Source organism: Amblyomma mixtum, chromosome 3 (genome assembly GCF_055824585.1).
Source record: "Amblyomma mixtum isolate Tamu chromosome 3, ASM5582458v1, whole genome shotgun sequence".
NCBI classification, from domain to species: domain Eukaryota; kingdom Metazoa; phylum Arthropoda; class Arachnida; order Ixodida; family Ixodidae; genus Amblyomma; species Amblyomma mixtum.
Genome location: NC_143014.1, coordinates 112,620,848 through 112,638,094, shown reverse-complemented (window position 1 = coordinate 112,638,094; position 17,247 = coordinate 112,620,848). Strand labels below are relative to the sequence as shown.

At 44.1% G+C, this 17,247-nt stretch overlaps 1 protein-coding gene across 1 annotated transcript in view; it reads right to left on the bottom strand.

The window, feature by feature from the left end:
• Nucleotides 1-17,247, bottom strand: part of LOC149351441 (MAM and LDL-receptor class A domain-containing protein 1-like) — a 177,537-nt gene that overhangs the window by 146,826 nt on the left and 13,464 nt on the right. The window contains 9 exon segments of the mRNA XM_089580756.1: nt 632-784; nt 3,157-3,244; nt 5,104-5,215; nt 5,679-5,817; nt 7,171-7,320; nt 9,935-10,028; nt 10,941-11,038; nt 12,813-13,016; nt 14,795-14,947. Of these exon segments, the coding sequence (XP_089436882.1) occupies nt 632-784; nt 3,157-3,244; nt 5,104-5,215; nt 5,679-5,817; nt 7,171-7,320; nt 9,935-10,028; nt 10,941-11,038; nt 12,813-13,016; nt 14,795-14,947 (1,191 nt within the window).

Below are 17,247 nucleotides of genomic sequence, written 5' to 3'. Positions count from 1 at the left end.
GCGAATTCACGGAAAACAAAAATATTCCTGCTTTTCCTCGCTTGAACGTCAGCTCTTATTTATTTCAGCGCTTGTAGAATGGGCCACCTCTCATTATTCTATACTTTTCATTTACCTGCTTTGCCCGACAACGTAGAAATATTTTTTTTTCAGGAACCCTCATGTCCATGGCTGCACTTGCTATGAGATTGGCTTGTAGTTATTTAACCGTAGTTATTTATAAGTTATTTAACGTTTCGTCATCCGCTGGAAGTTGTACTTTTGTCCCGCTTCTGCCTGCAAAAAAAAAAAAGGCTTCCAGACTGACTGAAATTTGGAGTCAAATTCCTCAACGGGAATTATTTTTGCGCGCAACCAGTTATCTGCGTTTTCACAGCAGTGTTAGAGTACAATGACCATTTTGGATAAACACTTGGAGACCCAAGTTACATATCTTTTTGATTTTGCGACCAGATGAGGTTCAGGCCACTTTTTTTAAAGTTCGTACAGAATGCAGAGAATACCTTCTTCGCTTATTGCAGTTTTTTGTGCCACACATGCATGCTTATTACTAGGCGGCATCCTTTATACCATAAGCACTTTTTTTTGCTTTCTCAAAGACCGAATGCCCTTGTGTTTCAGGCGATCGCACCTTGCGAGGTTCCAAGCGTGTGATCAGTCGCTGGCCGAGGTAAAGTGGACCGCAGTCGTCCTCCGTGGACGAACCATTCCGATATTCCTCGCTTGCTCATAGCGTTTGTCCACGTGCAGGGGCCCCGCTCGAAGTCACAGCTGAGACCCCGCCCTGTGTGAAGGGAAGAGCACTCGCGATGCAAACTGCAAGCAAAACTGCGGTTATTCCCCCGCAATGTTACGTGTTAGAGCGAATATGACCCGCAACGCCACTGCGGCGACCTCACCAAACACTACATTCTGTAACAGTATGACACACTGTGCACACCGTGACCGGCAACGCCAATATGCAGGTATTTTGTTTTTCGGCAAAGGAAGTTTTAGTCAAGCAGGAACGCTCCACAGAAGCCGCTGGCAACCACTGGCACACAGAAGCCTCTTCTTCCTGTTTTCAGCAAGACACTTCTGTTTCTGGTACGCTTGTATGCGTACTATTTTGTCAGTAGAGCGCGCAGAAGTTGGGAAACAAAGGCGGGAAGGAAAAGGGTTGGGGTGGAGGGGGAACCACAGAGGCGGGAAAGTAACCGCACGGGGCTGGTTCTCTGCCTGTGTGGTTTGTCTCCTTGACAGAATCCACAGTATGTCTTGAGCGAAGAGGTTTATCATGGCATTCTTTAATAAGTTATGCGTTCATAGGCATGCAGTAATCTGGAATCTGAATATGTGTTTCAACAGAATTACGAATCGAAGCATTCTTCTACGCTTGTGGAGAAGTGTATGAAGAAGACGATTGACCTTATGGACTGGCCAAGCCAGTCTGCAGAGTTTATTTCAATTGAACATCTTTGAGTAAGCATTGCGCGTTTTCCGAGCAACAAAAACGCCAGCAGCGTCGAGCAGAAAGTCAAAAGTGGGGAAGCATAGACCAGATGTTCTCTGACATCTACCTGAATCATGGGAAGTAGCGGGGCCAGTTGGTTCATTTTTCTACTTAGAACAGTGCGCAGGGACAGGACAAAGTCGAGAAACACACAGACACAGCACTGACTGACAACGTTTCTAAAAATACAAAGAAAGCCATGGAATCGTCATTTTGTCACTTCTGTCGTCGTCAGTCAGTGCTGTGTCTGTGTGTTTCTCGACTTTGTCCTGTCCCTGCGCACTGTTTTAAGTAGATCTACCTGAACTCCCAGCTTCGGCGGTGTCAAGCAGTGGTCGAAGGAAAAGGCTTGCGTGTGAAGCACTCAGGCATTAGGTTACTGTGAAAAGTCATCCTTAAAATTGTTGCCTAATTTCGTGATTAAAAAAAATATTATATCCAATACCCGCACAGAGCAAAAAAATCATTTATTCAAAACATTTGCTGTGGGAATAAATTGGGGCTCAATATTATGATAAATATTGGTTGCTATTGCATAAAAAGTCTGATATTGTCGCCCCACCAACCTCGTGCTCAAGGATAAGCACGGTAACGAAAGTTAAATTCCAATAACTGGAATATCATATCTTTTTGTTCACAACTGTGTATTAATGCTAAGGTTTATATATTTAGTGCAACTGTCGGTTAAACTCCACGCTCAGTGCACTTGCATCACTAACACTCTCGATCAGGTACACTAAGCGTGTACACTGCACTACACGTCAGTGTAGTTACAACTCATTTCAGCGACACACTTGGTCTATAGTTGTGTTAACAGGGGCGGGCTCAATTGGCTACGTTAATCGGGTAGTTTTGCGCAACTACGCAAGAACGTGTACAGGTATGATGTAATGCGGCAATTTTATTCCTTTCACTTAAATTAATTCTTGCAAACAGCTCCGAGAGACCGCTACCGACGATGGCGAGCACATGCCTGCGTTGAGACAGTAACGAATGAGGATGTTAAATGGAGTCGAAAAAAAGGAGAAAATAATGTTTTTTTGTTATACCAACCCTAGTCTTCTTTTGTTGGTCGGTGACACATGTCGATGACACATTAACATTTTTGTAAACATTTATTGCCATTTCCAGGAGCTTAAATGCAGTAAAATAACAACACTGTGAGCACATGTTGGGGATTGGCTGCGGAGGCAGAAGCCTTAACCGGTTTTGTGCTCCACTGCAGCCCATCAGATGCAGTGCCGTTCCGACTAAGATTCCTTACATAGCATTTGAGTTCTCGCTCGCCTTCACGTCGGAAAGGTTCACAAGGGTTGCTGCACGCAGAGTGGTATATTCCATGCCAGTGGCTAGCAGCTGACAATGCTAAGCACATAATGCTCAGATAGAGACTCATCGACGAGTGCTCTTAATATCTTGCTTATTTTCTTACAGCTCTGCATTACCAACTCGTGTGGAATGTTCAGTATAGGTATAAAACATCGACGATATAAAACTTGTGAATTCAATTAAGTTTTTATTTAACGTGCCTTAGCAACGCAGCTTATAAAAGCGTCGCAACAGCTGCCTCAAAGAACGGTCATAAAAAAGTTAACTAGCGTACTTCTAAGTATGTTCTTTTTAAGTGCGCGGGAGCAATGAGGCACATAATAATATTCACTTACGTTCGGAAGCACATTGCCCGTAGGTCAAAACAATGTCGTCCAAAGCAATCAGAGCAGTTCCGAGTGAGGCCTCAATGGACACTTGGCCCTGGAACAAAATTAAACAAAGGACGGTCAGCACGTTAGTTCAAGTCCAAGGTTTTTTAAGCTACTATGCCGGAAAACCCAGTTTTCCCCGTTTCTCCTGCAATTCCAGTACCAAAAACACATTTCCGGCATTTCCTTCGTCTCCTTTTCTCTTTTTTTTTGCTTTCTAGTGACAAAACCAGGCGTAGAGAGGGCTTCCTCACATGAGTAACTTGTTCCCACTCGTTGCCAGGTAATAACCTGTAAAAGGTAGCCGGAGCTTTTGTGGGCTTTTGTGGACGGATGTTTCCCATCAGCAGCCTGTAAGGCACACAACTCTGCATGGTATTACACTGATTTATTCCTTTTGACCGCTCATAGAATAACTGCGAATTCTCTCGCTATTATTACCTTCGCCGTCACTACTAGTACTGCAGCAGCTTCTTCGGCCCTTAGTAAAATCAAGCAAATATTAGCATCCAGAGTTTGGAATTTGGCTAGTTGGTATGACATTATGTTTAGAAAACAAGGCGAAGACAGGACGTCAAAGATCTTATTATGTCAGTCTCTTCCTGCGTAAGCATAAGCATAATTTGTGAACTGGGCTCATCACGTAATGGGGATTTGATCCTGAGCCTGATGCCAGACGCATCAGAATCTATTGAGAGCTTACACTTTTCATTCTATTATTATATGGGCCAAAAAAGTTTCTAACCGGCTTCTAGTAAGAAGATTAAAGCATAATGTGTTCATGGCCAAAATAACACTCATCTCAGCATACAAGGAGTGTTCATTGAGTTTTGCTTCTCAGACCGCAACTTCTTCATTAATCGATGTAATTGAAACGCGTTGCATGCAAATGAGAGGTTAGAATGTGTTCGAAGTGTGCTTTATTTTTTACTCTGGTTCAATGCCCTTCCCCCTCTGTAATGGGGAAGCCCTCCAGGTAAAATAAATGCACTGAAATATCTCGTTGCTACGCTGTCCCGACCAGCGACGATGCATTTTCGCTCCCGGTCCACTAGTCGTTGCATGCCGTCGAAGGACAGCAAGGGCGGCTGTTGACAGCAGCAGCAACGCACTGCATTTATGACTTCTTCGCCGGACGCGAAGTGCGCACCCTGCAAATGTTCCTTCATATTGAAGGGAAGCAGCCACAAGTCTGATGGCGTGAGGTCCGGGCTGTTAGGTGGGTGAGGCAAAACGTTCGCCCCCATTCTTGCACGGCATCATGCAGAGATTAGTCTGCCGGCGGCGAGAGTGAATTATCACTGGTGGATACTATATCATATGTGACATGCTCCTAGAAAGGGGGACATTCCAAACTTATATCTGAATGTAACACCTTTAAATTGCCTGATTGGGTTAACAACTTTTAATCCTGGAAGGAAACTTGTTGAACACCTAATGTTATATCACCGCTCCGGCTGGTGTGCACTATTCAGGCATTTTGTGTCGCGCGTGAAATGTGCGCGTACGGAAACCGGTGTCTCACACTACGAAGTGTGGACACGAGATAAACAGCTGTCTCGACTGCACTATACTTATTCCTGGCGTTCGCATGCGATACTGAAAATGAAGATTTCAAACAATCAAAGAAGAAAGGATGTTGCGGTGTCTGTCAATATAAACGAAGGTAACTCACGATAAACTGTTGATCTTATTTTGTAATGGCTACCTTCTCGGCAGGGTTAATTAAGAAAGAGTGTCGACATCACTGCACTGCATTTGCAAACAAGCAAAAAAAACGCAGGAATGAAGCTCAGAAGTTCTGTTTGCCTGGCTACCTTTGTATGAGTTCGTGATTAAGCCTGTACCACATTAACAACAGTCGCAAGTACTGTCATTATTTACTAAGATATACTACTAATTAATTCTCACCTTGCCTTCTTGTAGCCAAAGCCGGACGACTTCTTGACTCCAGGAACGTTTCAGCTGGTAAGAGCTCGACCACCATTCACTTTCGTTGGCAGATAACACGGTCAAATTGTAGCTAAAAAACAGTATAAACATGTAGCAATTATTAAATCAAAGCATTCAAGCTGTCACGTTTAGCTTAGCTAATGAGTGTTCAGTAAGGCACTGCAAAAACAAACGCATATCCACTAAATATTGCATTCATGAGCAATATACTCTTGAGTTTTTACTTGTTCGCAATAAGAATACCACAAAGAAACCCCCCGGACAAGCATTCCAATCTAATGTGTAAAAAGCTGCGAAATTTTGTATAACAAAAACTACGCAAGCACTGATTTGCTCAACATGTTTTCAACGCTTTCTTACCCGAAGAAACGAGAACAAAGCGCATAAAATGGATATTTTAAATAAAACTCAAAAACAAAGGTACTGAGGTCATTAAAAATGCATGATTACTTGTTCAGTTAACCTTTATTTTAATTATGTAGGTTTCGTGCACGTTGAAGAAGGCAAAAGGGCATCGTTCAAGGCAAGCTTACCTCTTTGGGTCCTCCACAACTGCAAAGTGCCAGAATGAAAGGCAAGCTGCTCCAACCCACTTCGGGTCCAGGGCCGGGCTGATGAGCTTCGCTTTCACGACCTTGCTGCTCGCCTTATTTTCCGCATAGACAAACTTCCCTGCACAGAGGCAAATTTCGCTGCTTCAGCTGAAGTAGGTTAATTTTTCTACAAAATTACTGAATTCCTCCGTTATCTAACGCACATTCGGCGTCAAAAGTTGACGGGGCACGCAATTTGCTGAAAAAGTAAATTTCGTAGAAGCCACGGCATGCACTCTGTGCTTTAGGGCTGGAGCACTGCCGTGCCCCTGCCATTTTTAAGCTATCTGCCCAGGCTAAACGGGTATAGCGTTTTTCGGCGAAACGTGTGCCCCGCAAACATTTGATGCATTATCTATTACATTATCTCAGTTACACAACGCAATATGCATTGCTAAAACATGCCCGCTCAGCTTTCAGCCATGTTTATGTACTGAAATGCGGAGGGTATGGGGAGGGGTGCTGAGTTAATTTTAATTTTTCTTCGGCAGAAAAGCAAAACTGCGGCAAATTTATATTTAATGCCGTATATCTTCATTCTTCTGCTCTGTTTATCTCTGCAGATGTGCGTATCGGTAGTTCAATTTGGAAAGTGTTAACAAAGTTACGTCAAGAAATTTTATACGTTCCAGACGAATGGACCTCACCAAGGTGTTTCATTGTATTCAGGCAGCCAGAGGAGAACGAATGAACCTCTTTGATTGAGAGGAGGCGTAAATATCTTCAAATCTTGCACTTCCTACATGACATTCAACTGTAAGTGGAGCTGCGAGAAGCGGGCACTTTTCGTAACTGCAGCATGTTAACAGGCGGCCAATGCGGCAGGGAAAATTCATGCGACCGCCAGCATGCGCGTACGGACACAGCGCGATTCAGCCGCATTCAGAGGTCCACACTGGCCGGCGCTTTCATGCCGCGGTGGTTATTTGACAGTACTGACAAAAATTAAAAATCAACGCCAACAAAATGGTGCGCGTATCTTGGTCACAGTGTTTCAGTGATTGTAGAAGAAACGCTTTTAAGCATTACTGTGCTTGATGAATGCATGCACTGTCTTGTGCCGTTCAAATCGCGCCCTATCATCCTGTGATACAAAAAATTCCCCCGTCCTGTACTTATTAAAGACAATGACAGAATTAGTTACGGGTTGCTATCCAAAGAAGGACCCGGAACCATAACAGGCGCCGTACTGTGAAACACTCAGTATCAATTTCTGGCACATTTTGTTAGCATTACGCTCTCTCAAATCCGAGTGCGCGGTTCATATACATTACATTGTATCAAAATGCGTTTATCGAGACCACCTACTAGCAACAAAGTTCCAGGCCAGGCCCTGTATGAGCGAATGCGCTTCTGCTGCACCTACAACTGTGGTGCCAACTATCCAGGACGGGGTCTGGCTATTCGCGCCCAATTAGAAGTATCCACAAACCTTGAGGTGTTGAGAGTGTGTGGTCTTCACGAGGCAGCTGAGGCACGCCGTTTTCCACGTCACTCAGCTCCCAGGGCACGTCTTCCGTCTGATTGGACGTTTGCCACTTGCACAGGTGACCGTCGTCGAATGAGCAGGATATCTTCTCGCCTAATCGAAATTTATAATAGACTTAGTTATGTGCCTCTGGGCAAAGTACGTTCAGTTTGGAATCAAAAAGTTGATCTTCGGATTCCGTTGGTTATCACTGTGCATACGCGTTTTGTCTTCAAGATTTTTTTTTTCTCTCTCTCTCTGACGAAGCGGACAATGCCATAATTCTACCACTGCGGGCGCTGAGCGAGTAATGACTTGTATGCTACTGCGCAATGAAGATTAGCCTAATAAATTACTGAAAATTGGGCAAGATGGTATACGTTCATGCTAGGTATAGCTGCACGAATAAGACGAGACGTTTTTCCTGGGCCTAGCCCTATTCGCTTCTGGGCACCATTCATCTCAGTTAACAAATAACGTTGTTCGAGACGCATGTGTTGCGTCACGAATTATTTATATCGCGGATTACTTTCTCAGATCACCGAGATACTGCAATATCTGCACGGAACTATGCAGGGTGTTTGAAATTATATTTTCCATATTTTTTCCCAGAAACAACACACAGTATACGAAGACTGCTATCCTGCGTAGACTATGTGACCAGGCGTAAAAAATTGAGAAGTTAATTGCCGCTATTAACCTCCTAATTGAATAAAATAAATTAATAAACTTCATAGCTACAGTAGCTAGCATGCATGTTGATATTAGAAATTTAGAGACGTTGGCATTCCTGGACATGGCAGAATTCTCATACCACGCGCGTGTTCCCCAGATATTCGCCTCCTAAACTCCAACTCGGTGCGTGTAATTACGCCAGGAGACGGTGGTTATCCACGCGAAACTTTTTCTTACTTTGACGTGGCTGCTTCGCCGAGCGTTTCTTCCATTTTTGATAGCCGCATGTGAAATGGAAACAGATATCAGTATCCCCTATCACTCTACCATGTTGTCAAACAAAGGGTCACTCAAGCTGTTGCGTCACGCCTGGAAGAATTCCGCGCCAATCGCCGCCGCCTTCCATGCGTAATTATACGGATTAAGTGGAAAATTTGCACTTGAATGTATGGGCACACGGGCGTGCGACAAGAATTCTACTAAGTGATGTAGTCTATGTATGCGACCGCCTCTAGGGTTCGATTTAGCCATGCACGCTGGCTGCATTGGCTAAAACGTTTATTAATTGATCTTATTTCATTAATAAAATCTTCTTTCACTTTGTGTCCTCTTGGTCGCATACCAACTTGCGGAAACCGCCTTCGTTTGGTTTCAAAAAGTCCTAAAAATTTGATTTTTGAACAGCCTATATTCGTGTTGTTCAGTGAATGTGAAGCAGAATATTTAAAATAGATGTACTTTTTGAGAAGTCTCGATGGCTTCTTGAGCGTTGTAATACTGGTGTTGGGAGACATCAGAAAACGGGGGATCATGTTAACTAGTCAGCCGGTTAACTAATTTCTAATAGTTAGCTTTTTCACTATTACAGCTAGGCGCCCGGTTGCAACTGAAAATATGAAACAGGCCCTTAGTCGCCATCCCCCATTTTAGAATTCCGAAAATAAAATTACCGTGGGCGCTATGGCACACCAAATTTTCGCCGTCGCGCGACCTTATCGAAAAGCGCCCATTTCCGGCGTGAGCGAAATGACGTCGGTCACTGCACGTCACTCCGTGACGCACTTTTCACGTGATCTCCTCTGTATCCTTCGGAGTAGCAAGCAGCGGCGAGCAGCAGCACAGTAACCGCAACGCGGGCGGGACAGAGAAGGCCATCTGACATGGACGCGTCGATCGCTTTTCGAAACGGGCACGCGCGGCCGAAATTGGTTGAACCACAGCGCCTTTAAAAAGACTATTTTTTTAAAATTCTGGCTCACCTTCACTGACAAAACCGAAAAACACCAGGTGCTTCACTTATGATGTCCTACAATTTTTGAAAATAGGCACTTTGAGATAGAAGCGCGCTTTTTTCGGCATTGCACTTTCCGCAGTGTAGCACATCAGTATACAGCTGAGACGAGCTAACTAATATGTTGGTTAATTAATACTGAATAGATAACTTTTTAACTATTACTGTTAGTCTCTTCATTTTTTTAGATGCGTGTAGCCTACAGTAAGCAATATCCATATTAGTTTTTATAATTCCGAAAACGCAGCTACCCTTGACGCTTTGGCCCCAACAAAATTTTGCCTATACATCGCGCCAAGATACGTTGCAGGCAAAGCAACCGCTTGCAGGCAAAACAACCGCTCCAGGGCAAGTAACTCGTCAAAATAGACAAAATATGTTGGGCCACAGCGCCGAGGGTACCAGCCTTTTTTGAATTCTAGAAACTCATATGAATATTACTTACGATGTGCTACACAGCCCTCAATAAATAAGGAGACCAAAAGTAGTACTTAAAAGTTAACATTCTGGAGCCCTTCACAACGGCGTCTCTCATAGCCTTAGTCGCTTTGGGGCGTTAAACCCCATAAACCAACCAACCAACCATTACTATTCATTATTAGTCAACCAGCCTACTAGTTATCACGTCTTAGCTGTATTCTGATGCGTTACCCTGCTGACAATGTTATGCCGAAACAGAAAAAGCCTATTCATAAAAACAGCGGAACATCTTAGATGAAACACCCGGTAGTTTGCGGCTACGCATCACATTCCAGCGCTCACCTTTCTTGTCGTCGCATGGGAAAACTTCAACATCGTCAATAGCGCAGAAAAAACCCGCGTTTCTTTCGGTTCTCGAATAACATTGGAAGTGCAGCTGCAAGAAATGAAAGAAACAGGATCATGAAAATTATTTCACGAGGTGGTTTCAAAGAATGAAGTGCATTTGTAACATGCACATGAGCAGCGCGGTGTTCTTTTGCGCGAAAAAAAAATGAAACCAGCCGCCTAGCACAATTCAAACCTCCTCCCAGAATGCTTTTCAAACTCTCTGGAAAGTAGCAGCGGGAAATATCAAGAAAGTAATATTGGTTCCGCTATTGGAAAGTAAGTTTGCGAACAGTGACCACGAAATGTGCCATCGGCGTATGATGTCATACGTTGTTCCACGAGATTTGGTAACGTGATTTCAACGCCACAGAAACGCTTGTTAGGACGGATTAAAGCCCCTCATGCAACCTCACACCACTGATTTTGAGAGTTCACCAACCAAAAATCAGAATACTGCGCGACTACTGGGCGCAAGCATAAACGGTGGGTAATAGGTGAGAAACGAAAAAGAAAAGGAATAAAAAGAGAAAAAAAAACAGTAGGAGAAAGCGCTATCTCATCTACTCTAAAGGCAAAGCTTAAGCGTCCTCTTAATTATTTTCCTGATGCCCCCGTGATGGGTCGATAGCGTAAAAATTTTGTCTATAAATAGCAGTGAAAACATCCAGGTCACGAGGAACAAGCAGGTGAGGCCTTTTTGCGCCGAAGAGAATCGTGCAAAAATATTAGTCGCAAAAATACTTTAGTTTAACCTGATTGTTTCATCAACGTAAAATAATCAAACAGATGAAATGTATGTGCTCTTACGCATATCGTTAAAGGATTGTAATAAAAAAAACATTTAGTTGAATTCGAAACACTACTTAAAATGGCAAATCTGTCTTTTCTTTTCCGCTTTTTTACTGTCTAAACGCTCATGAAAGTTGCCACCGGACACAATAAAGGTATAGACACTCACCTCGTAGTGATCTCTAACAGTGTAGCTGACTTCAACAGGAGTCCACCTATCAGGTAGCAAGGCCGCGTTCAGGTTCCACAGTGTTTCGTCGCCTTCCGCTGAAGAACAAGGAAGAACTCAACGGTCACACGAGCAAAAAATATTAATTCAGGACACTGAGTGTAGAAGGGCGGGTACTTCAGAGGGCTTTGAACGTGAGTGCAGCACTTTTCTTCGTCTTAAGGGTTCAGCAGTGTCAAATAAGTCTTCGATAAAATTGGCGCGTGACCAAGCTGTGCAAGACTGAAATAGCTGTTCTATACCAATATCATTCCGCTGTGCTTCAGAGCCTTCATGTGTGTTTATTCCTGCATCCTGGCTGTACCGCACGTATTCAAAGAAGCATGGAGAATCAACGCGAACACCACGCTTAATGGCTTTTAAAAGAATGCAAACCGTGAGCCTCGTTTATTGAAATCTATCGCACTTTCAGAGGCACGCCCTCCGCGTCGTGACGCAAGTAGTTTTGCGCCTTCCAGCATTGGGAATTAAAGTTATGAACGCGAGAAAACAAAATGTTTGTTGTTGCTGCTGTTGTTGTTGCTGCTACTCCTGCATACGGCACACCAGTGATCCACGGGAAGCAAGATAGGATACTAATATAACAAATGAGAACAAAAGGTGATAATGTCTTCACAATTGCAAAACACTCGTTAGATTCGAAATTTTCATTATATTCTTGCATGAACATCTTCAACATACTGCATCTTTCTGTCTCAGAATAACCGCGTTCAGAATTGTCCACAAGAAAAAAATATGTCAAATTTTTCATAATACGGACGAGGGCACGAGCAATTGCAAATTCATCTGGCACTCCTGGACGAACAGTCGCTGTCAAGGTCATTTTATACTACCGGCCAGAACAACAGCGCGCAGGACGAGAGATAAGGGTGGTGGATAACTTTCTAAGTCTCTATTTTGAATAATACTGGTTGAGGCACGAGCTTTTGCGGATTGTTATGGCACTGCTGGACCAATGGCCGCTCCCGAGGTAGTGTTAGACCCCTGGTAAGAACCACAATGTGCAGGACAAGCGATAAGGGCTGTGGCTAACTTGCTGTCTTTATTTTGTATAATACTGGTGAAGGCACGAGTTGTTGCAGACTGATCTGGCACTCCTGGACAAGTGGTCGCTTTCAAGGTCATTTCAGACCCTTGGTCAGACCCATTTCTACACACGAACGATCTGGATGCGTGCCTGTGAGTGGTGCCTTCGCTCTTCTTTCTTGTACGTAATCGGCACAACCGAGGGAAAGACTTGAATTTTTCAGGCCAACATATAAGCTCTTCGTCAACAAATTCTCTCTCGATCCCTTGCAAACAGAGCCCTGAGATACCCGTCATGACCGTGTAGATTATCTCTGCAGCTGCCTTTCTTCTCTGGGCATTGCTACCATGCTAAACCATGTGGTAATGTACGGCTTGCTCTCCTGAAGCGCGAAAACAAAAACAATAGCGCTCTTTTTTCCTTCCGCGCCGTTACGCGAGTCATTCTGATGCAAACGGTCACGGAGGATGACGAAGGTTAAAAGAAGCACGCGAAAGGCCAAGACACGTCCCCAGAGGCCATTCAAAGCACTGAAGTATTAGTGCCATTTTACAACGTCCTTTCAAAGTCTTTCTTTCCTCTCATCATCATAAGAGTGCAAGGAAGAATAAACGAAAGTTTATATTTAGACGATAATGCCGCTCGCATTTTTTTTTTTTTTTGCAGCGAATACCTGGTTTCTGGCTTACCATTTTGTTATTCTCAGCGGACAATCAGGACATCGCCCGTTTTAAACCACCAGTTTGCTGACAAAGCATGTCTAATAGCGGAAAAAGTCGCATTACCTGCGGTCGCGTTTCCCTTTGTCCTTGATGCTGGCTGCGGGTTTCGAAGTAGGTGCACGAGCAGACCGCGGTCTCTACTTGCGTCGGGCACAAAGTATAAGAAACGCAGGCACTGGTTGGGGCTTTCTGGCTTACTTAGAACTCTTGATGTCAGAATACCTGACGATCTTCCCCGGGATGGCATCTCATAGGCAGCGTAGCGTCCTGAAAAGGAATAAGATTCTCTCTTCAGAAATAGCCGAGCTTTCAAATAGTGGATTATTAGCACTGACAAATGACCGCCAGCGACAACAGCTGCCAAAAAAAAATGCAGCTTTCTGCATTTCGTCACGTAGGTATTGTCATGCAAGTGAAGCATTGCGCTCTTCGGCTAAACGACAGGCACTCTCCGATTGCGCAAAGCCTGTGCGAAATAAAAGCCCTCCCGATAGATAAGGACGTGACTGCTGGCAAACAGAGCGCACATTACCAAACGTCTGATGGTGTAAGGAAGCTGCATTTGTTTGTTTGTTTTTCTGTGTCTGTCTGTCAGCTGTTGATTGATTGATTGATTGATTGATTGATTGATTGATTGATTGATTGATTGATTGATTGATTGATTGATTGATTGATTGATTGATTGATTGATTGATTGATTGATTGATTGATTGATTGATTGATTGATTGATTGATTGATTGATTGATTGATTGATTGATTGATTGATTGATTGATTGATTGATTGATTGATTGATTGATTGATTGTAAACTTCAAGGGTCTCCAAAGTGAAACATTAAATGAAGGGTGGGGTGCATTAAAGGATTAAAGATTGGTGTACTATGAGTAGCGACCTCCTACACACTGGCCGCCCTCCTTCCAGTGTGTAGGAGGCCGGGCAGAGTTTAAAACTGCACTCGATGTATCTATGTTTTGTTATAACAAAAGTTTGCTACGGCGCTTCTCTCACTTGAACAGCTTTTTACCTCCAGGGGACAGACTGTAGAGCGTTAGCGTTTATTATCGCACAGCCATGAGATTGAAGGTGAAGCACTGTACGTATGTCTTTCAAGCCCTGATTATTGCTCAGTCATAGTATGAGCTTCGCGTAAAGGAAACCAATACCCAACTCCCCGTGGAAAACTGCAATCCGTACAATCGTTACAGCGCCTAGAGAAACAAACATGAACTAGTGGCTTTCCTGCATGAGGTGCAGAGTGATGCTTTTACGTAAGTGGTTTGTCCCCTAATTATGCCAAGTTTGTTTTATATCCCTCATGCTTCGAAAGGCTGGTAATATTCACGCAAAATAAGAATAAATATTCGATGACTACTGTTGAAAGCGCACTTGGATAGGTGCCAATAATCGCATTCATTTTGCTCCGCGCGCAATTTATTTTCGAGGAGTCTTGCCAGCGCTACAGCTCTAAGTGCCTCGCTTTCTTACCGAGAGTATACGGAACTGCAGTGAAGCCATTAAATCCCTCGACGGTCTTTACACGACATGCGCCTCGTCGAGAGGAGTGGGGAACGAAAAAGTGGCTGTGGCTCAACTCAGCTGAGCCAGGATATACAGAGCGAAAGCTCTGTTAAGCATGGTTAGACAAGGTTTAGCTTTGGTTCATATTTATTTTTACAAGACTTCAGCGAGATCAAACCACGTGATGCATCACGTGCCACTAGTGCAAGAGCGAGCGTTCAGAGCGGCGGTCGGCGCAGCAGGGGACGTGACTGCCAAGCGCAAGAGCGAATCACGTAACACATCCCTTGCCACAACTGGCGAGGAAGAGCGGCCGAGCAGCGGCCAGCGAAGCACCAGACGTAACTGCCAAGTGCGCAGCTATGGTGTCGATGAAGAAGATAAGGCACCTGCCACGCGCTATTTTGCACATGTGGCGCGCCTCCCGTTAGAGGACAGATCTAAGAGCCAGATGATCTTCAGGCTCAGCATGGCAGAAGTAGAGCTTTTCGCTCTAATAGATGAAAAATGGCGTCAACCGTACGTACCGCTTCGTGTTTGAGTTGTGTGGTCCCGAGGAGGCAAGTTCGATCGTCGATCATTCTGCGGAGTTACCCGGACCCACTCATGTTTTCCGTTGCTTTGATGGTTTGTGTAGCCGCAGGTCGAAGTTTCAAACGTACATGATCCATCCCGTGGTGCTGAAAGGACCGGGCAACCGTCATACGTCGGGAGAACATCAGTACAGAAATACTGGGCCTCTTGACTAGCACACAACAATATTCCTAGCCGCAGTTTTCATTTGCAATTTACACAGTTTGAGAAAATGCAGCTAATCTGGATACATTTATTTGTCGTTTCTCTGCTTTCTAACACTCAACTACCAAAACTAGACGCTGAAAGAGCTCCAGAGGCACCACCTGCAATAATTCCTTGGAGACTTTTGTAGTCGTGACGTGAGCCTTGTCACATTATCGCACCTTCACTGCGTCGCAGCCGGCTACGGGCAAGACAAGTGCACGAGTTGCACTGTCACCGAGACCGTAGCCAGCATGTATTACGTGGGATCCATATACCAGGTCAAGGGAGAAAACCAGCCAAAAAAGACGAAAACACAGGAAGAGAACGACGCAGGATTCAGTTGGTTTTCTCCCTTGACATGCCATACCAACAGGCCCACCATTCTGCCCTGCTCCATATACCAGGTGACCCACCTAAATTTAACCAAGGTTTTTTTTTTTTTAAGATGGAGTGTTCAAGCCGACTGAAACCAACTGAATGCCGCTGAGAGTCGCGTGGCCTAGTCTGCAATACTTTTTTTTAATTGGCTTCTGGAATAAAGTGTCAATTCAGAAATTGTAAATTGTCTTGAAAAATAGCAAGTTGAAATGTTTGCACCGAGGTACCACTAACGTACCTTTCTTTGCCAGCCTTAGAAGAAAGCCCGCGAAATACAAAAGCTACCACGTGGCAGCTGCTAACGTATACATGTCCAACATTCTCGGGCAAAATTTTTAAAATCAGAAAATTATAAGGTACTGCTATAGAAATATTGAAGAGAATGGTCCATTCTTCTGATAAGAAGCAAAATCTTTCTTTTAAAGTGTTCCCATCGGTCGCATAGAACAGTTAAAGAATGCCATAGAAAACCAACGGGGAATGCTTTTGAGGATAGCAAAAACGTTAATAGAAAAAAAATTTCAAGACTGCCGACGGGTGATCTGTCGATATAGTGAAATCTTACATTATATGAAAAGATTGCGCTCATAAACGATTTCGCACTCAAAAATGCTTTTGTCCAGAATTGTTTGGTATGAGCCCCGTCGGGGACAGCGCTGTGGCGCGGACTTTGTTCTCTGGGATGCGTCTTCAGACGCTAAAGTAGCACCGCTATCAGGTGGTAACTTTTTTATGTTGAGGGGTTTTCTATAAGGCCGGTACAAAAAGCTACATAAATGGTACCTTCGTCCCGGAGACTCCGCCACACCGGCATTTACTCCAAAACGGTGGCAACCCGTCCTTTTCGGTAAGGACGTCACTAGTTTGGATCGAGTGTCAAGAAGATTTTTAATTCCACTTTTCTCGATAAAAGTCCTCAGTTGGGTTAGTTTGTGAATATTAAACATGGCAGAAAACGGCGCGTAGGGGTTGAGGGGGACAGGAAAGAGACGACACACACGTGTCTTCTTGTTCCTCGTTTCTTGTCCCCTCTCTAAGCTCTGTTTTTTGCCAATCTTCTCGCCTATAAATGCATCTTTTGCTGCCGGACAAACGTCAACAAGGCTATAAAGCGCCAGAGAATCAATTTTTACTAAAAACAATAATTGGGTGAAGTCGCCATCGATGTCCCTTTAATAGATCACCACGGGGTGAAGCAGATGACGTCACACAGGTTTGGTCTAATAATATTCATAAACCCTGCGCAAATGAAGGAGACAACTGCAGTTGAGGCAAACGGCTAAAGCTAAATATAGCGCACGTATTGCTTCGCTCTTATTGGGCGTTTTAGGTACAACTTCTCTGGGCAGGCATAGCTCGTAAGTTACCTAACAGATAACAAGGCGTTTCTCGTTATTAGGCAGGTTTAGCATAGAGTGGATGGTCGTATACCGGATTCATGTATGCCTTCTGCGCTCGTGCAGTGGCAGATGCCCGCCCCACCTGGCTCTGGACCATTCAACCGCGCATGAGCAGCAGGCATACATTAATCCGGTATACGACCACGCTAATACATCCACTCTATGCTAAACCTCCAAAATGGAGCCTTTGTTGTAACGTACGATCGTGTTTGCGACGAGCTGCATTTACTCCTCGCGCTGTGTGAAATTAGAATGCCCCAATAAGGTGTTCGATTAATCTTCATTTCTTTGGAAGGTCAAGGCTAGTTCCTATATTATGGCTTCTCTGTCACCTTAAATACCTTTAAACTAACACGTTCCTTGTTCGCGGAAAATTCTGTTCGCTGGTTATTGCTAATTAAAACGCCATTCAGTGCTGTAAT